The sequence below is a fragment of the Prionailurus bengalensis genome, chromosome C2, assembly GCF_016509475.1.
Source record: "Prionailurus bengalensis isolate Pbe53 chromosome C2, Fcat_Pben_1.1_paternal_pri, whole genome shotgun sequence".
NCBI classification, from domain to species: domain Eukaryota; kingdom Metazoa; phylum Chordata; class Mammalia; order Carnivora; family Felidae; genus Prionailurus; species Prionailurus bengalensis.
The window spans coordinates 11,900,645-11,922,187 of record NC_057350.1 but is presented as its reverse complement, the minus strand read 5'-3'; the positions used below and the strand labels follow the sequence as shown (position 1 = coordinate 11,922,187).

At 50.6% G+C, this 21,543-nt stretch overlaps 1 protein-coding gene across 1 annotated transcript in view; it reads left to right on the top strand.

Annotated features, from left to right (window-relative positions):
* The first annotated feature begins 9,161 nt into the window (after window positions 1-9,161).
* The window catches only part of IFNGR2 (interferon gamma receptor 2), a 28,228-nt gene continuing 15,846 nt past the window's right edge, over window positions 9,162-21,543 (top strand). Inside the window, exons 1-2 of the mRNA XM_043593704.1 lie at window positions 9,162-9,409; window positions 17,385-17,517. Coding sequence (XP_043449639.1) covers window positions 9,313-9,409; window positions 17,385-17,517 — 230 coding nt within the window. The 5' untranslated portion in view covers window positions 9,162-9,312. The remainder of the gene's footprint in view (window positions 9,410-17,384; window positions 17,518-21,543) is intronic.

The following is a 21,543-nucleotide window of genomic DNA, read 5'->3' as shown; positions in this document are numbered from 1 at the left end:
TTGCCCTAGACCTATAATTTCTTATCTAATATTTTGTACCATGTACGCTATTTTATTTACAAACCTTTACGTTAAGAAAAACATGCATTAAGGGGCATCCGGGTGGCTCAGTTGGTTAAGCATCTGACTTTGGTCTAGGTCATAATCTCACCATTCTGGAGTTCAAGCCCTGCATCGGGGTCTGTGCTGACAGCTCAGAGCCTGGAGCCTGCTTCGGATTCTGTCTCCCTGTCTCTCTGCCCCTCCTCCACTCGTGATCTGTCTCTCTCTGTCTCTCTCAAAAATAAACAAACATAAGAAAGAAAGAAAGAAAGAAAGAAAGAAAGAGATGTATTAAGGAGAAAACAGCCAGGGGCACCTGGGTGTCTCAGTCGGTTAAGCATCCAACTTTGGATCGGGGCATGATCTCACTGTTTGTGGGTTCGAGCCCCGCATCAGATTCGCTGCTGTCAGCACAGAGCCTGCTTCAGATCCTTTGTCCCACTCTCTCTGCTCCTACCCCACCCCCCCAAAAATAAATAAACATTAAAAAAAGGAGGAAAGAAACAACCATACAGTATATTTATTATTCTGAGCTGCCTTAGAATTCCAGAGAATGAGGTACAGCATTTTTTGTTTTTTTGGGTTTTTTTTGGTTTTTTTACTGAGAAGTGGGATTCAGCTGATGTTTCGTAGGTATTTCCCAAGCTAAGCCAGTGTGTTGATTCAGGTGATCGGCATTATTACATCAGCCTCTTCTAGAAGTTTCAACTTTGGCATGAGTCTCTTCAAGGGAAATGTATACCCACAAAGAATTGTCTGTGGAGGGGAAGGAAGTCAATGAAGAAACCTGCTGTTGCAGATAATTCTTCCTCTTCACTGCTGTAAGATATTAGAATATATGTTAATCTCTGCCCCTGGTTCCCGGCATAGAGTTCCTGAAACCATTGTAATTTCCTGGGTGATGGGAGTGTCTTTTGTTCTCATGAGGTGACTCTGAGTGGGCTTGGGGATGGCCCCTGGATGAGAGCTGGTCACCAGAAAGAACACGCCATGATTGGAAGCTTGGAATTTTCTCTCAAGAAGGGAGAAGGGCTGAAACATTAACTCCAGAGTTCATTATTGATCGTGCCTACATGAGGAAGCCTCCATAAAAAATCCCAATAATATAGTATCGGGAGAGCTTCCGGGTTGGTGAACGCATCCACGTGGTGGGAGGGTGACACCCCAGCTCCACTGGGGCTGAAGCTTCTGGATTGGGACCCTCCCAGACCTCTCCCCATGTACCTTTTCATCTGACTGTTCATCTGTTTCCCTGACCATATCCTTCAATGAGCTGCTAAGTGTGAGAAGGTGTTTCCCAGAGTTTTGAAGGCCCCTCTAGCAAATGAATCAAACCTCAGGAGGGGGTCATGGGACTTTGGATTTGTAGCCCAGTCAGACAACAGTTGTGGCTCACCTGGGGACCTACTCTCTACAAGTGACATCTGAAATAGGGTGGGAGCGGTCTTGTGGGACGGAGCCCTGACTCTGTGGGATCCGACACTGTCTCCAGGTTGATGACGTCAGAAGGGAGTCAAATTGTAGGACACCCAGCCGGTGTCACGGAGAATTGCTTGGCATGGGGAAAACCACACACACGTTTGGCGACCAGAAGTGTCAGAAGTGTTGTGAATGTGGCAGTTGTATGAGAACAAGGAAGACACACAGGAGAAAATCATAGAGGGAAGAATGTGATTGTTCCTACACACCTACCAGTGGACCTACGGGCTGGCCAGCACTGCCCGGGTCGTGGCCCAGCCAGCGCCTGTTTGCAAACGGAAAGTTGTAGCCTTGGGGCTCCTGGGTGACTCAGTCATTTAAGCGTCCGACTTCGGCTCAGGTCGTGATCTCACGGTTCGCGAGTTCGAGCCCCGCGTCGGGCTCTGCACCGACAGCTCGGAGCCTGGAGCCTGCTTTGCGTCCTGTGTCTCCCTCTCTTCTCTGCCCCTCCCCCGCTCTGTCTGTCTCTGTCTTCCAAAAATAAATAAACATTAAAAAATTAAAAAAATAAATAAATGCTTTTAACTTGTAGAATATGTACCATAAAATTCTCTTGATTGTATGATTTCCCTCATGAAACATCACGAACTGGGGTCTGAAGGGGACTCTTGTTGGTTCTTGTGCGGTGAACAGTTTCATGATTTCTGGTCCGGAAAAGGTATGACGTGGTAGCTTGGCCTGGGCTAAGCCACGTGGCTGTAAGGGAGGCTGGGAATTTGCATTTCCTGGAAGGTTGAGTATTCACAGGGCTGACCATTCCCCAGATATACCAAGGGCATTCAAAAGGTCGAGTCAGAAAACAAGAGAAACGTACGTTGGTTAGGAGGAGGGAGGGATATGGCTTAGGCCAAGGTCTTAATAAATGGTGCCTATTCTTATCAGCGTGAGCACAACTCCCAGTTAACTGCTGGTGCTTGTCGTGACTCATCAGATGCCTCATGTGAGGCCTCCTGGCTGCACTCAGCTTATTTATGGCAGTCACCTCCTAGTCTGAGCCTGCTGGTGACCTACGCTCATGTCCAACCTGCCAGGTTTCTCCTGGAAGTCTCCAGGACCCCGATGGCAAATTTAAACACAAAAGGTTACTGATACAATCTTAATCCCTCTGGAAAACAGGGAGAGGTTTGAGTTTCTCTAAATTACAAAACGGGAGAAGGTTCATTACACAAACCCTGGCCTGGAACCCATGAAGAAATCTCCAACCCACCCCTTCCAGTTCCCACTGGAACCTTCCCAAAGCCCTGGGCCCTAACCCTGGAGTCGTTGGGGCTTTTTCAGGGGACTCACCAGGGTCAGGGATATTAGAGCATTGGCATGCACCTAAAAAGAGGAGTATCTTCTCTTTTTGAAAAGGTTAAAAGGAGGGGCGCCTGGGTGGCTCAGTCGGTTAAACGTCTGATTCTTAATTTTGGCTCGGGTCATGATCTCACGGTTTCGTGAGTTCCAGACCCACATCGGGCTCTGTGCTGATAGCATGGATCCTGCTTGGGACCCTTCCTTTCTCTCTGCCCTTCCCTCCACTTGCATTCTCTCTGTCTCTTAAAAGAAATAAATTAAAACTCGGGGCGCCTGGGTGGCGCAGTCGGTTAAGCGTCCGACTTCAGCCAGGTCACGATCTCGAGGTCCGTGAGTTCGAGCCCCGCGTCGGGCTCTGGGCTGATGGCTCGGAGCCTGGAGCCTGTTTCCGATTCTGTGTCTCCCTCTCTCTCTGCCCCTCCCCCGTTCATGCTCTGTCTCTCTCTGTCCCAAAAATAAATAAACGTGGAAAAAAAAAAAAAGAAAGAAATTAAAACTTAAAAAAGAAAGAAAGAAAGAAAAGGTTAAAAAGAGCCATAAACGGGCACCCGGGTAGCGCAGTCAGCTGAGTGTGTCTGACTCTTAGCTCAGCTCAGATCTTTATCTTGAGATCATGAGTTCAAGCCGCAAGTAGGGCTCCATGCTGGGCGTGAAGCCTACTTAAAACAAAAAACAAAACAAAACAAAACAACCCGGGAGGGGCACCTGGGTGGCTCGCTTGGTTAAGTACCTGACTCTTGATTTCTGCTCAGGTCATGATCTCACAGTTTTGTGAGTTCGAACCCCACTTTGGGCTCTGGGCTGACCCTGCCGAGCCTGCTTGGGATTCTTTCTCTCCCTCCCTCTCTCTGCCCCTCCCCTGCTCATGTTCTCTCTGTCTGTCTCAAAATAAACTTTAAAAAAATTATTTAAAAAAAAAAAAAGGAAGTGAAAAATTTCCTCCTCTCTCTGTCTACTCTCTCTTCTCTTGGCCAAATTTCTAGATACTCCCGTTTTACAGAGGCATGGAATGCATAATGTACTTTGTGACAGTTATTCTTGCAAGGGTCCCTCAGAAAAGGCAGTAAAGGAGAAAAGAGTGTGCATTTTCAGAATGAGGTTTTATGGGGCCCCATGGGAAGGGGGAGCCAGAAATGCAAGTTTGCAGGAAGAGGAAAGGGGACCTCGTGAGGGACACAGTGAGAAGATAGGCTCCAGTCACTAGACCCCTGAGGTAAACTTGTCCTTTTACTTCTATGCCAATCCCTCTGACCTTGCTGTTGGCATTTCTTAGAACAGAGGACTCCTAGCGACAAATCAAGGCCCCATTTAGCCGTGCTCAGGGCCTACTCTGTGCTCAGAACTCTTGCTGCTCTGTCTGAATCTATGGGGGGACACTCACCCCCCTGCACGTTGGAGGCAACCATCTCAGCAAAGGTCAAGGCTCACACGAGCTGGTAAGGAACAGAAGAAGGTGGGAGGGAGGGGCAACAGAGCTCTCAGCAAGTGCGAGCTCCAGCAAGAGATCGAGTTTTAGAATTTGAGGTACGGGGGGTGGGGGGGGAAGAGGTGAGAGGCAAAGGAAGGGGGGCAGGTGGCGTCAGATGAGAAGGAGTGCGTGGGGACCCTCAGGAAGTACATCATCAAAGACGCACGGATGGACGAGCAGGGCCTTGTCGGGCGGGGAGCCGCAGAAAGCATGATCAGGCAGCCAGAGCCAGGCCTGGTGACAGGTGGACTGACATGGCAGGTGAGCAGTTTGGCGTGAGGTGCAAGGGGCTTTGAAGCTAAGCAGGACGGGCCAAGAGCCCTCCCACCACCTGGTGGCTGTGCGACTTGGGGGTATGATCAGTCAGGTTTGGGTCGGAGAAGTAGAAGCACCGTGTGTGTGTGTGTGTGTGTGTGTGTGTGTGTGCGTGTGTGTTTGAGAGAGAGAGAGAGAGAAGGGTTGGACCCTGGGCTATTGCCGGAGTCAACTACACAGTCTAGGTGGGACTGGTTTTCCAGTGTCTAGGGCCGGAGGCTGCGGCTCTGAGTGCAAGTGGTCAGGAAGAGAAGGCCAGACGGCACCAAGGACGAGCCGGAAGCTAAGGCTGAGCTGGGACCACCATCAGCCCGTCTCTCACCAGCTCCAAGCCTCCAGCATGGATGACAGCACGGGTGTCCTGCTAGAAAAGCTGGCGCCCTTTGTCGGGCAGCTAACACGCGCCCGCGTCTCCCAGGAGACGGGGAGGCTGTAGCAGGAGCTGGAAGAGTCTTGGGCTGGGGCCACAGCCATCCAGGATGCCGGCGGAGAAGCCACAATGCTACGAATTGCAACAACGCCTCGAGCCCCGCCCCAGCCTCCTGAGAGGGAAGGAATATGGCTGAAGCTTCCAAATCTTGTACGAAAACATCCTTCTCTTCCCCATGCCAACTGGAAACTCTGCAGGAAGGGGAATTCGAGGAAATGCAGTTACACCTTAGCTACACTGACGCCATGCAAATCCACCAAGTGGATTTGCCCAAGTAAGGGCGAGTTACTTAATTCCCTGGGCCTCAGTCTCCTCATCTGTGAAATGGCAGTCGTAACCCCCTTAACCGTGAGGACTGAGTGATACAATGCATGCAGAAGCCCCCGGGGCCATCAACCAGTGTTGGCTCCTTTCTGCCCACCCCCCCTCAGCTACCCTCCCGAGGGAGGTGGGGGGAGCACCTCCAGATTATTAGCGTAAGGAAAACGCTTCGGGAAGATTAACTGGTAAGGAGGCAGCAAGTTAATGGAAAGGGAAGGAGGAATTTGGGTTTTGTAAGGCTGAAGTTTATACAGTATTATCAATTCTATTATTTGTGTTTGCACATTTATATTTATTTACATAATGATGTATGTATTAATATATTATTTATATGTCAATCATTATATTAATTGTATATTGTGTATTAAAGCATACACAACTAAGAATATAAAATTAGATACAAAAATATTTACATACACTGAGAAAATAAATCACAAGTTACAGATTTCTTTTTTTTTTAATTTTTTTTAACGTTTATTTATTTATTTATTTATTTATTTAATTTTTTTTTTCAACGTTTATTCATTTTTGGGACAGAGAGAGACAGAGCATGAACGGGGGAGGGGCAGAGAGAGAGGGAGACACAGAATCGGAAACAGGCTCCAGGCTCTGAGCCATCAGCCCAGAGCCCGACGCGGGGCTCGAACTCACGGACTGCGAGATCGTGACCTGGCTGAAGTCGGACGCTTAACTGACTGCGCCACCCAGGCGCCCCAACGTTTATTTATTTTTGAGACCGGGAGAGACAGAGCATGAACTGGGGAGGGTCAGAGAGAGGGAGACACAGAACCTGAAACAGGCTCCAGGCTCTGAGCTGTCAGCACAGAGCCCGACGTGGGGCTCGAACCCACGAACCTCGAGATCATGCTCTGAGCTGAAGTTAGATGCTTAACCGACTGAGCCACCCAGGTGCCCTAGAAATGTTTCTTTTGACTTGACAATTTATTGTTGATATATACCATCAAGACACTTCTCAAAACACACACACACACACACACACACACACACAAGCTAGAGCCGCCCCAGCACCGCCCTCCTGGAGAAGTACGTCAAAGAGGGAAGAGACAGAGGTCATAACCATTGTGGTTAAAAGCTCTTACTTTGCAGACTTCAGAGGAACATATGACCATGTGAACACAGAGCTGGCAGCCCCTTCCAGGACCGTGGAAGAGAGTTGTGCAAGGGAGGGCCCCTAGGGGTTCAGCTTTTGGTCCTTTCGCAGTAAACACGCCTCCAGAAGGGAGAAGCTGCAGAAAGGAACCCACGTCCCTGTCATGAGCCATGACCGAGGAACTGCATGATGCCGTGGGGGCTATCCATGGAACCGGACAAAGGGTGGTGGATGCTTGGACATCTTCCACAAGAAATGCCAACAGGATTGGCTTCACGTTCTCTTTGGTGGAAAATCTCTGTGGAAGTCAGAGTCATCCAGCAATGACCTCAAAAGTAAAAGTCTTCCAGCCAGGAGGAACAAGAAACGGGAAATGCCACCCGCTGAGAACTGGCCTTTGCAAGACATCTGCTTGGCAGTTACTTGCGTCGGGGATATTGTGTGCTTAAGGTGTCAGCAGGGTGGACCGCTACGCAGCAAACTGGGCATGCTCCTTTTAGCCCTCTGACAAGGACTTCTGGAAGGAAAATGTAAACCCTCTAAGTTTTAGCAGGGAAGAGCTTCGGAGGGAGATTCTCCAGCTGGGAAGAAACAAGTATTCTCTTGCAGGGAGTGGGGGGGGGGGGGGGGGGGGGGGGGGGGGGGGGGGGGGGGGGGGGGGGGGGGGAGGGGGAGGGGGAATGGGACTTACCATCCTCCCCCCACCCCCCCACCCCCAAGACCATTGTCACTGCCTCTGAAAACATCTACAGCCAAGTAGATCACAAGCGCTCCCTGGCCTGGGCTGAGACAGGTGCACATTTGTCCCTTCCTTTAATATGATTTTTTTTTTCTTGATTATAAAAGTGAAATATGCCCTTGCAGGGGGGATTATAAAAAAAGAATACCGGGGCGCCTGGGTGGCGCAGTCGGCTAAGCGTCCGACTTCAGCCAGGTCACCATCTCGCGGTCCGTGAGTTAGAGCCCCGCGTCAGGCTCTGGGCTGATGGCTCGGAGCCTGCAGCCTGTTTCCGATTCTGTGTCTCCCTCTCTCTCTGCCCCTCCCCCGTTCATGCTCTGTCTCTCTCTGTCCCAAAAATAAATAAAAAACGTTGAAAAAAAAAAAAAGAATACTATTACCATTCGTAATCCTGCTACCTATGATATGTTAGTATTTTGGCATATTTCCTCCAATCATTTTTTTTAAGTTTATTTATTTTGAGAGAGAGAGCATGCATGCACATGCAAGCAAGCAGAGGAAGGGGAGAGAGAGAGAGAGAGAGAGAGAGAGAGAGAGAGAGGGAGGGAGAGTCCCAAGCAGACTCCTCGCTGTGGCAGAGAGAGCCGGACTGGGGGACCGATCTAGGGAACCATGAGATCGTGGCCTGAGCCCAAATCAAGAGTTGGAGTCGGTTCACAGACTGAGCCGCCCAGGGCCCCTCCAATCATTTCAACACATCACTTGGACAGGGATTCTGATTTACACGCTGCCTTTTTCAGTTCACCTATAAACATGTCTCTGTGCCTTGAGAAACTCACTCAAAGCATCATTCAGATAACTGCTAGATATTTTCTGACATATTTTCACAACAGTGACCAATTTCAAGAGTTCTACAAAAAAGGAAATAAAAATGCAAGAAGTCGAGGGCTCCCTGCTTGCTCAGTCAGTGGAGCCTGTGACCCTTAATCTCGGGGTTGTAAATGCTAGCCCCGCGGTGGGTGCAGAGATTACTTAAAAAAATTTTTTTTCTTAAAGTAAATAAAATAAACTGTAGGAACTCCCGAAGTAAAGCCCTATGTTGCCGAATACTATGCGGCCAAGGAGCCCAGCAGACTCCTAACTGGGCCTTGGTGACGCCGTTCTTTAATTCTTGATGTCCCCCACTCATTCTCTTCTTCGCCCCTTTCCTTCCATGCGCAGCTGGGTTTAAAGCCCATCGTGGGAGAACCAAGATGACCCAGATCCTTCCAGCTGGCAGAACCGGAGGGCGGCTGAGGCTGGGACAGTAGGCCTCCCCACCTGCCCCGCCGCACCCCACTGCGCTCCCCCAGCTCGAGAAGTTACTTCCTCATACACTCGGCAGCCCAGACCGGGGCCTAAACCCACGCACCATCCTGAAATGTGGGACGTTTCTCGCTTTCCCTCCGACTTGCTCTGTGCCCACTGTTCCCCTGAACCCCACACTTTCCTTCACCCAAGGCCGTTTCCAGCCACCACAGCCTTCAGCCGGTTTTCAAATAAGGATTGAAAGCTTAGTGTGTACTTTAGAGGCTCAGAAGGCAGCATTTAAACTGAAGGGGGGAATCGCGTGCCCCCACGCAGGTGGGAGCGTCAGGAGAAGAGAGAATGGGGGCGGGGGTGGGGGGCGGGAGGGAAGGGTGGCGGTGGGGGGTGGGGTGCATGGGTGGGGGGCGGGGAGGGGGGGAGGCGAGGCTCAGCACGCGGCCCACCCCGGGGCCTTGGGGTTCGGAGGTCTCCCCAGAGGGGTCGCAAGCGCCGGAAGGTGGGCGACCGACGGGGGCTCGGGGTCCCAGCAGCGCGCGGGGATGTCGCGGCCACCGCGCGGGTGGGGGGGGTGTTGTGGCGCAGGGAGGGGCGCGGGGAAAGTCCCGCGGCCGGCGGGGCTGGGCGGGGCGCGGGCGCCGGGAGGGGCCGGCCTGGGCGGCGGCGGCCGAGCGGGGCTGTCCTGCCGCCGGGGACGCGCCGCCGCCGCCGCCGCCGCCGCCGCCGCTCGGGAAGGGGCGGGCCCCGCGCGCCGTGCGGTCGCCATGGCCGCCCGGGCGGCGACGTGAGCGGCTCGGCGGACCCCGCGCCGGGGCCGAGCCGCCCCCAGAGCCGCCGCCGAGCCTGCGGCGCGAGAGCCCCGGGCCATGCGGCCGCCGCCGCTCCTGCCGCCGCTGCCGCCGCTGTCGCTGCTGTCGCTGCTGCTGCTGCTCGGCGGCCGCGGCGCCGCGGCGCCCCCCGCAGGTAAGCCGGGCCCGGCGGGACCCCCGAGGCCGGACGGAGGCGTCGTCGCGGGCGGGTGGCAATCGGAGCGCTGCCGCGAGTGGGCGGGTTCCGCTAGGAGCCCAGGGTGGGTGGGGGTCCGCGGGGGTGCCCCCGATCGGGGGAGTTCTCCGGGCAGCGCGGGTTGGGTGGGCGTCCGCGGGGTGCCCGGAGCGGGTGAGCGATCCACGGGGAGCCCTGACGGGCTGGGGGTACGCGGGGAGCCCGCAGTGGACCGGCGGTTGCGCGAAGCCCCGACGCGGGTGTGGGGAGGGCGGCGGGGAATTCCGGGCAGTCCCTCCCGGCGTCCTGGCCCCGGGTCATCCCTTCCGGGCAGGAGACACCCCGTTCCTGCGGGAAACTGGATACCCTGCCGCTCCTCTTCCCCCGCCTCCGCTCCGCGGCTCCGTGCAACCCGGTGCAGCCGGCGTCTCCGAATTTCTCAGCGCGAACAAAGGCCAACGGAATCCAGGGCTTGGGACAGGGCTGCGTCTGCCGGCCCCACAGAGCCTTCACCCTGGCCTTGGCCGGCGTGCCCTCCCCAGGGGCCCGAGTTAGAAGCGGGGCCCAGGCAGGCCTTCCTTCCTTGCAGCTGCGTGCGGCGGCGGCCGGCCCCAGGCCGGGACCTCCGTGTTGGAGATGTGACTCAGTCTGACCGTGGCTGGGGTGTGTTTGACTGCGGGTGTGAGATCCAGATGGTCATTTCCCCAGGGTCGGATAGATGGGGGAGCGGCGCTCAGCGCAGGACCCAGAAATGGCCGGACCCCCAGTTGTGTTGGCGGCAGGGAGTCCACGGGACCAGATTTTTAATCCCAGCTCAGCTCCCATCCAGATAGCCCCGTCCCTGGGCCAACCTCCTTCCTACCTCTGACACTAACTGATCATACTTGTGAGCCAAATATAAATGCTAAAAGACAAGAAGACCTCGGGGAGGAAGAAGTAGGCAGGAGATTTATTCTTAGTGTGGATGCGTATGTGTTTGTGTCTCGCTGGGTTCTTTCCCAGGGAGAGACTATCATGGGCTGGGGCTCTAGAATTTAGAAATGTCCTCCCTTGTGAAGCTCGGGGTGTGGGTTCGGGTTGTTGCTGTTGTTTTCTGCCAGCATCACTTAGGCCCTGAAATTCCAGAACTCCTTGATGAGAGAAGCCTCCCACAGGAGGGGGTGAGCTCCGGCTAGGAGGCCGTTTTCCTAGGAGAGTCAGACAGATGGGTTTGAATCCTGACTCCGCCCCTCCTCAGCTTCAAGTGTTGAGCAATCTGTGTGCAGCTCTCCCTGGGCTTCCTTCAGTCAGGACGTGGGCTTTGGCAAAATGTTGGTAATTGCCTGAGCTGGGTAATGGGCAAGCGGTAGCTGTGGTTACTTAATACCGGTGCCACAGCTCAGGAGTGGTGGTCGGTGTGGCATTTGTGACTTGTCTGCCACGAGTCCAGGGGTGGAGGGGTGGAGAGAAGTACATAGGAACTTTGCAGTTGGATGTTGCCCCGACGCCCGAGGCCATGCCCATCTTTCTAGTAATGATCTCTCGTTTGTATTCTACCAGAGTTTGGGTCCGTGCGATGCGTCAGAAAAACTTCATCGTAGATCCTTTGAAAAATAGTGCCGTGTGATACTCATCTGTTCTGTGACTACCTGAAAGGTTTTCATAGCAAACTATGAAAAAACTAGGATATTTTTAGAGAAACTCTGTTAGTCAAAGCACAAAGTGACACTGTTAACGGTGGTTATACAGTAAATGGATAATAGAAACATTTCCATACTTTTCCAGAAGTCACAAGTGTCTTTCAGTAATCATGGAATTGTTTTTATGGTCAGAGAAGAAAAAATATATGAAGGTATTGGAAACAAATTTTTTATTTATTTATTTATTTATTTAAAAAAAATTTTTTAACGTTTATTCATTTTTGAGAGACAGAGCATGAGCAGGGAAGAGAGAGGGAGACACAGAATCTGAAGCAGGCTCCAAGCTCCGAGCCGTCAGCACAGAGCCTGACGCCCCAGGAAACAAATTTTTTAAAAGGAGAAGACTTATAAATATATCTATCTCTTAGAGTTGTTATAAAGATAACATGTGAAATATTGGACCTGACCTACATTGTAGTGTAAGGGAAGGAAAAATTTTCCTTTCTTGCCTTCTGGGTTTTTCAACTGGTCTAATAATTAAGTTGACATGAGACACAGTAACAGGAGAAAAACAGATTTAATTTGTACCTACAGGAGCTTATAAAAATATGAGACTCAAAGAAGTGACCAAAGCAGGCAGCTTTCATACCTCTTAGCTCAGGAAACAATTATTTGTGGAGATTTGACAAAACTAGGGGGTTTGAACTGGGGGTAATACATTAACAAAGTTAACAAAGTTCATTTATACAGCCTTCTCAGCCTGGAATTCCCCAGCAATAAAGATGCCCTTCCCTCCTGGTATGGGAAGATAGGAAGGATACGGGAGAGATATATTTCTTGCTTGTAAGGGAATAAAAGAAAGTCAGAATGTCCTAAAATTACACCAACTGTTTCTTACGTGACTTTAGTTCAAAATAATCAACATGCCAAAGTGGCAAGTTTGGGGGTGGTGTCTTTTGTTCCCCTCGGTAGTAATGCATTAAGTGGTGGCCCTTTGCTTTAGATAAAAAATTAGTCGAGTGCACCAAAGTGCCGTAAGTCAACTGACTACCTAGTAATTTACCTAAATGTTGAGGAGTTGAGGCTTCTCTTTGTATTGTAGCCGCTGCTTAGTTTTCCAGTAGATTGGAAATGGACTTGTGCCACAGAATTTCATTGCCACGATTTGCTGATTTGACCAAAGCTTCTAATGCGCTTAGAGACCGCTGAGAAAGACCGTAAACGCCCAACAACGTGAAAAGCATTGCAAATGAACGTCATTGAGTAACTCCTGTTTGCTTATAGTCTCAGCAGTTGAAAGTGAGTAGCTGGCAGGTTTTGAGGCAAACGATAAACGAATAGTAGTAGTCGCCATGTATTGGGCCAGTCTTCTAGGTCAGACAAGGTTGTAAGTGTCTTACGTACATTATCTGACTTTATTCACTCCGCCATTCTTTTCAAGAAGGTAATAGCCGCATTTACTCTCAGGGAAACAAAACCATCCTTTATAGGAAGAGACAAATGGCTAGGTAAATTAGCTGATGTCCGGTATTTACTAACAAGAGCGACTTCTCAGTTATGGCGGAGGATTCAGGGGATTTTTTTTTTTTAATGTTTATTCATTAATTTTGAGAGATAGAAAGCATGCGTGGAGAATTCAGGGAGTTTTTAAAAAATGTTTATTTATTAATTTTGAGAGAGAGAGAGTATGAGTGGGCGAGGGGCAGAGAGAGAGAGAGAGAGAGAGAGAGAGAGACGCCCACGCAGGCTCCGTGCTGTCAGCACAGAGCCCGAGGTGGGGCTCCATCCGTCGAACCTTGAGATCATGACCTGAGCCGCAGTCAGGAGTCAGATGCTCACCCGACTGAGCCACCCAGGTGCCCCAGGGAATGTTGTTTTTGACTTCTTCTCCCCTGCAAGGTGTCAGAGGTAGGATCGTTGATGTTCGTCATAATGCCGCATCCGTGGAGAAAGATCCTGAAGGGTCTTTGGTTGTCAAGATTAAATGATTAATTTTAATGTTAATTATGCTTTATTTTATTACCTGTGTGTGCTGTGTGTTCATCAAACTGTGCTTTTGAGACCAGGAGCGCCTATTCTTAAATATGTATAAAGCCTCCTGGGTAGATCTAGCTAGGGTGGACCAGAGGTGGTGGGTGGGGGCAGGAAGGTGGCATAGGAGGAGGCCGTGGTCGTGAGGCACAGAGGACACACTTCCCACAGGTGGCACCTACGTTATGTCTTCTTCCCACTAGTCGTTCATGAGCGGTTGCCCCAGAGGCCACGGAGAGAAAAGGTAGAGTGGGGAGCACTGTACCCCCTACTCTTACTGTGAGCTTTTATCTCGTGGGAGCTGGGCTGTCATTAAAGCCCTGATGTCCACCTACAGTGACTGAATTAGTTCCTATCGTTGTCACAAATCGCCACCAACGCAGTGCCTTAAAACAACACCAGGGTGTTATCTGGAGGTCAGATGCAGGTTCTGACTGGGCTAAAATCAAGGTGTCAGCAGGGATGCGTTCCTTTCTGGAGGTTCTGGGGAAGAATCACTTCCTTGCCCTCTCTAGCTTCTAGAGACACACCGTTGTGGTCCACGCGGATCTCTCAGGAGAATCTCCCTCTTTGAGGGTCTTTTGTTTAGGGACCTGAATTCCATCTGTAGCCCCAGTTCCCCTTTGCCACGTAACCTCATATATTCTCAGGACACAGACATCTTTGGGGGCCGCTGTTCTGCCTCCATCAGGCTCAGACCGTTGGATATGGTGCTCAGCCCGGGGCCTGAATCAGTCACGTCTTACAAATTATATACTTAGGGTCTGCTTTGCCTTTCACTTGTGGTCTTGCATTTGCCCCTCGCTACGAGTCTGGGAGAGACAGCACCGTCTCACTCTTCACGGGGAAACCGAGGCTCAGGTGGGGCCTTGGCAGGATCTGTGGCTGTGGGGGATAGGATCAGAATTCCAGCCCAAGCCCTTTGTCCATAAATTCTGTTCTCTTCCCACCGAGCCTTCACGGACACCCTGGACAGCAGGTGCTATGACCCTAAATACACTGACCCTTTGGAGCCAAGCAGATAAGTCATGGCTCAGAGCTGGCCACCCACTGCCGGCCACAGCAGAGACCACAGAAAAGGGAAGACCGGGCATAAGGTGAGGAAGGAAAAAGGGAACCGAAGTTTTGCGTGGTGTTCGAGTGGATGCGATGCTGAGGACGAGACATGGGTTAAGTTGTCTCTGAAGGAGAGCACGCTGCTGGGCTGTAGGCTACTCAAGCCCCATGTCCTGAGTGCCTGCTCCTCCAGGAGGTGGGGATAAACAGTCCCCAAGTCCGACAACACCCAGCCTTCCTGGAGCTCCCCACTCTCGCACCTTGGGGAGACTGTCGATAAACTGCTGGCGGTGAGGAGAGGCAGGGACCACGAGGCGCTCACTCTGTCCTCGGCCCTGTAAAACTAACCCGTTCGTTCCTCGTAACGACGCTGTGAAGTCTGTACTGTACCCATTTAACGGATGAGACAGCTGAGGCACAAAGTGGCTAAACAACTACAGGAGCGTGTGGCTTTGAACTCGGGCAGTCCAGCTTTGGAATCCATGCTCCTCAGTGCCTGGTGGAAACAAAGGACCCAGGTGGAATCCCCTGTCTCACCACATTCAGAGCCCCATGGGGACAGGTCAGGGAGGGGCAGGGAATCCCATGCCCTAGACATTTTGCACAGGAAACCACTCTACCGAGACCCGAAGGGAGTGGGGGAGAGAGCCGTGGCATGCTGGGAGAGAAAGCCCCAGAGAAGGAGTGGCGAGGGCAGGCCCCGTGTTTCCCAGGAACCGGGAGGGCCCCATGTGGCCTGTGAGACAGGGGTGAGGCCGTTCAAGGGCAGGCCCTCTGAGAGGTTGCAGAGGCAGCTGTTAGTGAGTGGGCAGTCTGATGTACTTCCTTGTGACATCCTCAGTTCTAAGATTTGTTTTCTTCTCTGAATGTGGTGAGACAGGGCATTCCAAGAAGCCCAAACATAAGAGCAAACCTGCGGGTCCTCCCCCCCACCGTGGTAAAGTGAAAATCAAAGAAAGTCGAAGGCTCGTCTAGAGCCTCCACGACTACGGGGAAGCCTCTCTCCTGGCCCAGCCCTCGGTTAGGGTGGAAACTCTTCCTCCTTGCTGTGTCCCCCGGTGCCTCCTTTCTTAGCGGAACGTCTGGATTGTGGGGATGGTGGGAGAGGGTGCCCGGAGATGGCTCTTCCCTGGAGATGGGGGGAAGGTGACGAGCACCGTGGCGGGCGGCATAACGTTCCCCCGAGATGTCCACATCCTCAGCCCCAGGTCCTGCGGCTGTGTTACCGTGTGTGGCGAAAGGGACTTTGCACCTGTGACGAGGGGTCCTGAGGTCACGAGATGACCCTGGATTGAAGGGCTTCGTGGGCCCGGTGTGATCACAAGGGTCCCTGAAAAGGTGGAAGAAGGAAGCAGAAGGGTGAGACCACAGAGATGGCAGCAAGAGAAGGAACTGGCCCAGTGTTGCTGGGGGAAGGAGTCAGAGCCAAAGAATGTGGGCTGCTTCTAGAAGCTGGAGGAAGCAAGGAGCCATTTCTCCCCCAGAGCTTCCAGAAGGAACACGGAACACCCTGACTTTCACCCACCAGTTTCAAACTTCTGACCTCCAGAACTGTTTAAGAGAGACACCTGGGTGGTTTTAAGACACAAAATTTGAGGGATGCCTGGGTGTCTCAGCACAGAGCCCGCTTCGCATCCTGTCTCCCTCTCTCTCTCTCTGCCCCTCCCCCACACGCCCTCTCTTTCCCCAAAATAAATACACATTAAAAAAAAAAAAAAGAAAAGAAAAGATGCTAGGGGCACCTGGGTGGCTCAGACGGTTAAGCATCCGGCTTCAGCTGAGGTCATGATCTCACAGTTCATGAGTTCGAGCCCGGAGTTGGGCCTGAACTCATCGCCGTGGAGACAACGAACATCCTGGAAGTAAACAAAACAGCCACAGACTCTTGGTATCGCATCTTTCAGAAGAAGAGCCGGCAGACGCGAGCTGGGCGCTGTTCGTCAAGATTGGATGCATTTACTGAAAGCATGTGGTTTGAATTTCCTGCTCTGAATTCTGGAACAGCATGTTTTTCACACTTTGCTTTCCACGTTCTGGGCGTTTCTCATTAATCTTTCCATCTCAGAGATGGTCTCGTCATGATTGCGTGTTCTTGCAAGAGAAAAGGCTCCCCGCACTTGTGGTCCCCAGCCCCGTCCTGCGGAAGTATCTGCTTGGGGGGCGGGTTGCCGAGGTTGTGCCTTCCAGGTCACCCCGGGAGGGGGACCCTGGCATTGGTGGTCGTTCCCTGGGGTGGGTGTTATTATCCTGTTTGTAGTCCTTAGACTTCATTGTGCATAAGAATAGGCTGGGAAACGTGTTGAGAATGTGGATTCCCTGGTCCGGGGAGTGGACTGGGGATCTGCATTTGAAGCGATACCTCGGTGATCGTGATACTGGGGGTCCTTGAAAAACACCCCCCAAAAGACATGTCTCCCCCTCCGCGTGCCTTCGGGCTTTGCACGCCTGTTTTGGGGCGTGTGCGTGAGGATGTGTGTGAGTGCGTGCATGTGTTTGTGGAGGTTTACCAAACGCACCCTTGGTCCTGATGCACGTCTGCTGCTAATGCAAGTCTGGGGCTAATGCATGTCACGTGGCCCCCAATTCAGCCTTCACTTCTGGACTATACTGTTATTTATCCCTTATTCCTGAAAAAAGAAAGTGGGGCCCAGACTGTCAAGTTAACCTGCCCAGTCACACATACGTATTAAAGATAGAGTAAGCATTCTAGTTGAGCCAGACCCCGGCACCCAGGACCTGTTCGAGAGAACTGGAGTCTGCAGGGGGAGGCCTGGGTGGCTCAGTCGGTTGAGCATCTGACTTTAGCTCAGGTCGTGATCTCACGGTTCGTGAGTTCGAGCCCTGTGTCAGGCTCTTGGCTGTCAGCACAGAGCCTGCTTTGGATCCACTGTCCCCACTCCTTCTGTCCCTCCCCAGCTCACACATGCACGCAATCTGTCTCTCTCTCTCTCTCAAAAATAAATTGAAGAAAAGAAAAACATTTAAAAAAGAACTGGAGTCTGCAGGCAGAAAGGCAGCCCCAACCCCCTCTTTTTTTCCACAGACTGTGTTGATGATGCCAAATTTAGTCAAAGGCGGGGGTGAGGGGACATGCCTAGAGAGACACATAATACCATTTCTGCACTTGGACAGAAACGGAGTTGCATACGAATGGCTTGATGACGTGCACTGAAATATTTTTGTAATCGATCTTTCTCCCTTTCTCTCTCCCCCTCTTCCCCCTTCTCTTATTCTCTGCCCCTTTCAAGACTCTCTTTCCCAGCTGCCTGCTCCTCGAAACCCGAAGGTTCGCCTGTACAATGCCGAGCAGGTTCTGAGTTGGGAGCCGGTGTCCCTGAGCAATGACACGAGGCCGGTGGTCTACCAGGTGCAGCATAAATAGTAAGCCGGATCTTTCTGTGGGTGTCCTTCCTGGGAGTTGTGGGGGGAGCGTTACAGAACCCTTGTCCCTGCCTCGTGGCAACATTGCGAGCAAATCCGCTGGAAACAGATATTTCTCATGTGCTTTTAAAGTCTCCAAGGACAGGGGCGCCTGGGTGGCGCAGTCGGTTGAGCGTCCGACTTCAGCCAGGTCACGATCTCGCGGTCCGTGAGTTCGAGCCCTGCGTCAGGCTCTGGGCTGATGGCTCGGAGCCTGGAGCCTGTTTCCGATTCTGTGTCTCCCTCTCTCTCTGCCCCTCCCCCGTTCATGCTCTGTCTCTCTCTGTCCCAAAAATAAAATAAAATAAAAACGTTGAAAAAAAAAAATTTAAAGTCTCCAAGGACAGAGCTTGCACAACAGCCCCCGCCCCCCCATCCCCCTCAATCCACGGGCTTAGACAACGAAAGTGTCAGAGACTGTGCTGTCTGCCCACATGGCTTCTTAGTTGGGTGGGACTCTGTTCTCTCATTGGTCTCAGGGAGGGCTTCCTGTCTTAAAAGGGCAGGAGGTGGCTTTTAGCCTTCATCTTCTTCACGTTTGAGAATCTGGCTTATTGAACTTTATGGGCCAAATTTGGCCTACTAAGGAATGTATTCGCTTAATGACTCCTAATTCTCCATTTCTTTTTTTTTTAATGCTTGTTTACTTGCAGGGGGGGCGGGGAGCATGCATATGCTGGGGGAGGGGCAGAGAGAGGGAGACACAGAATCTGAAGCAGGTTCCAGGCTCTGAGCTGTCAGCACAGAGCCCGATACTGGACTCGAACTCACAAACTGTGAGATCATGCCCTGAGCCAGTCACTTAGCTGACTGAGCCACCCAGGTGGCCCTAATTCTCCATTTCTAAATGGATTTTTCCATTTTGCACAGTATTCCGGCCCCTTGTTCCCTCTCTCACCCGTTTTGCAAGCTTTTCCAGTTTGCCATCACTTGATGTGCAATATAAACACACATGGGAAGAAAAAGGCAGAATCTAGATCCTCGATTGTTACGTGTTTATCTTGTTACGTAGGTTAAGTGAAGACTTAAAATTGTTGGCTAAGTCATTTTATATTACCAGTTAAGCCCAATTTAAAGATGTGGTAGTGCTCAGTGCTTGTGAGAGTGTGGTTTGTGGATACAGCACTGGATGAGGATCAGTTAACACAGCCCCTTACAGCAAAGTAGAGCCACAGAAATGCCCTCATTACTTTCCCCTGCACAGGTGATACAAGCCTCCATCAGAAAAAGAAATAAAAAACACTCATATTCATGAAGATATACGTTAAGGTGTATATTCGTGTCCATCAGCAGAAAAATGTCGAATTGCGTCCTCCTAACTTGAAGTCAAACATGAGGCAACTATTAAAAAGGATCATTGGTCGGGGCGCCTGGGTGGCGCAGTCGGTTAAGCGTCCGACTTCAGCCAGGTCACGATCTCGCGGTCCGTGAGTTCGAGCCCCGCGTCAGGCTCTGGGCTGATGGCTCAGAGCCTGGAGCCTGTTTCCGATTCTGTGTCTCCCTCTCTCTCTGCCCCTCCCCCGTTCATGCTCTGTCTCTCTCTGTCCCAAAAATAAAAAAAAAATTAAAAATTAAAAAAAAAAAAAAAAAAAAAGGATCATTGGAGGTGCCTGGGTGGCTCAGTTGGTTTAGCGTCCAATTTTGGCTCAGGTCATGATCTCATGGCTCGTGAGTTCGAGCCCTGCATCGGGCTCTGTGCTGATGGCTCAGAGCCTGGAGCCTGCTTTAGATTCTGTGTCTTCCTCTCTCTCTGTCCCTCCCCTGCTCATGCTCCGTCTCTCTCTTTCAAAAATAAATCGACATTAAAAAAAAAAAAAAAAAGGATAATTGTATGTCATCTGGTAACAGTTGCAACTGTGTAAAATTTGGAATATTTCTGTGGTCAAGAACAGGTGAAGAACTGGGAAAAATTACTGGCAGTTAATGTGTCAGAGGAGTGGTTTTCCAGATGACTTCTTTTTTTACCTTTGAATGTCCATTGTGACAATATTTGCTTCATAAAAATAGATTCTAAGCCAGGGTTTAGGGGTTATCTCTGAATTACATTTATCTATTCCTCAAGTAAGTACCAATCATCTATGGTAAGTGGACCGGTCCATAAGGACCAGCTACATAATTGGTGGGGCCCCGTGCAAAATGAAAATGATGCGGGCCCTTGTTCAAAATTAGTGAGGATTTCAAGATGGCAACAGGAGAGCATCAAACCGGGCGCCTCTTAAGAGTGGGGCTGTGTGCCACCACACGGGTCTTGTGCCCATGAGGCCCGCCCTACTCAGCATTAAGCCAGGTCATGAGACTGTGGTTTGTGAGTTCGAGCCCCGTGTCGGGCTCTGTGCTGACAGCTCAGAGCCTGGAGCCTGCTTCGGATTCTGCGTCTCCCTCTCTCTCTGCCCCTCCCCTGCTCGTGCTCTGTCTCTCCCTCTCAAAAATAAAGACACTAAAAATTTAAAAATAACAGTAAGCAAGGTTTCAGTAACAGGAAGGCACAGCTGATTTATTAACTAGCACTCCTTAGCCTTGAATGGGGAGGTACATCTGTGGGTTGACAGAGTGCCAGGAAGTATTAGAAATATTTGTTAAAGGCTTTGACAGTTTCCTATCCCAGGCTAACTTGCTTACTTTGTTTTCTTTTTGGAAAGCATTTGGGAGAGATTTTTTTCAGGATAGAGGTGCTTTGGGTAAAAGAAACAAAGGATGGGGTGAATGTAAGTGCCCTTGTTTGGAAAAGTTGAAAGATAACAAAAAACTGAAACCAAAGCTGATCTTGTTTTCTTTTCCAATTGCAGATTTGGTGATGGAGGAGGGCCTTTGCTCTTGTTTTGTTTTTAGAGACTTTTACATGCATGCTTGGGGCATTCTAGTGACATGAAATATTTCATTTTGAAGCTTGTGGGATTTAAATCTTTTCCGTGCTGTTTCTCTATAGTAAAGCATTACTCTAATTATAAACGAAGGTGCCTCTGTTTTCTTTCTTTTTTTTTTTTTTTTAGAGGGAGAGAGCAGGGGAGAGGGGCAGAGAGAGAGAGAGAGGGAATGAGAGAATCCCAGGCAGGCCTCACACTCAGCACAGAGCCTGACGCAGGGCTCCATTCCATGACCCTGGGATCATGACCTAAGCCGAAATCAAGAGTCAGACGCTCAACTAACTGACTGAGCCACCCAGGCGCCCCGGTGCCTCCGTTTTCTGACAGTCACAGTAGGAAAGTGAAAATTACACTGAGCACTAAGGGAAATTTTAAAGTTTAAACCACGGGTTGCAGACAATGTGGACTACAGGCTGTGTTTGACCTGCAATGTTTAATTTTTGTTTTTTTCCATCAGTGCCAACATTTAAAAATCAGGAGACTTACTTAAGCATACCTAACCTGACCAGCCCAGTCTTCTGAAAGCATTTCTTTATTTCATTTTTTTTTCTGATTTTAACAGCAATACACGTTCTCTACAGAAAGGCTGGAACACTCGGAAAAGTAGAAAGAATAAAATTAAAACATCCAATGCTTTACAGCCTAAGAATAATCACTGTTCTCATTTTAGCGTGTTTCTCTCTAGACTTTTTTCTAAATGCATGCACTTGGTTTGAAAATGTGCTGGTGTGTATGTAAAAATGAAACAAAACTGGGGTTGTGCTTTTGGGTCCTGCTTCCTTTTTTCTTTTTTTTTTTTTTTTTTTCAACTGAACGTACTTAAATGTCTGAGCACTTTTTCTCATGTAATTATCTCTGTAAACATTTTTACTGCTCGTTTTATTATATGATGTATCGCACATGATGTGTTTCACTCTTCCCCACTCTCGAGTGTAGACAGTCGAGAGTTGGAGGCTGCTGGAGGTAGTGCCCTCGTACATAAATCATCTGATTGTTTTCTTACATTCGTAGCAGAGGAGCTGCAAGGTCAAAGGGGACACTTACCATTTTTGGAAGTGATCTAACAGCGGCTATAACAGTAGAGCATGTAGCTGCCCAACTGTTTAACAAATAATTTACGTGG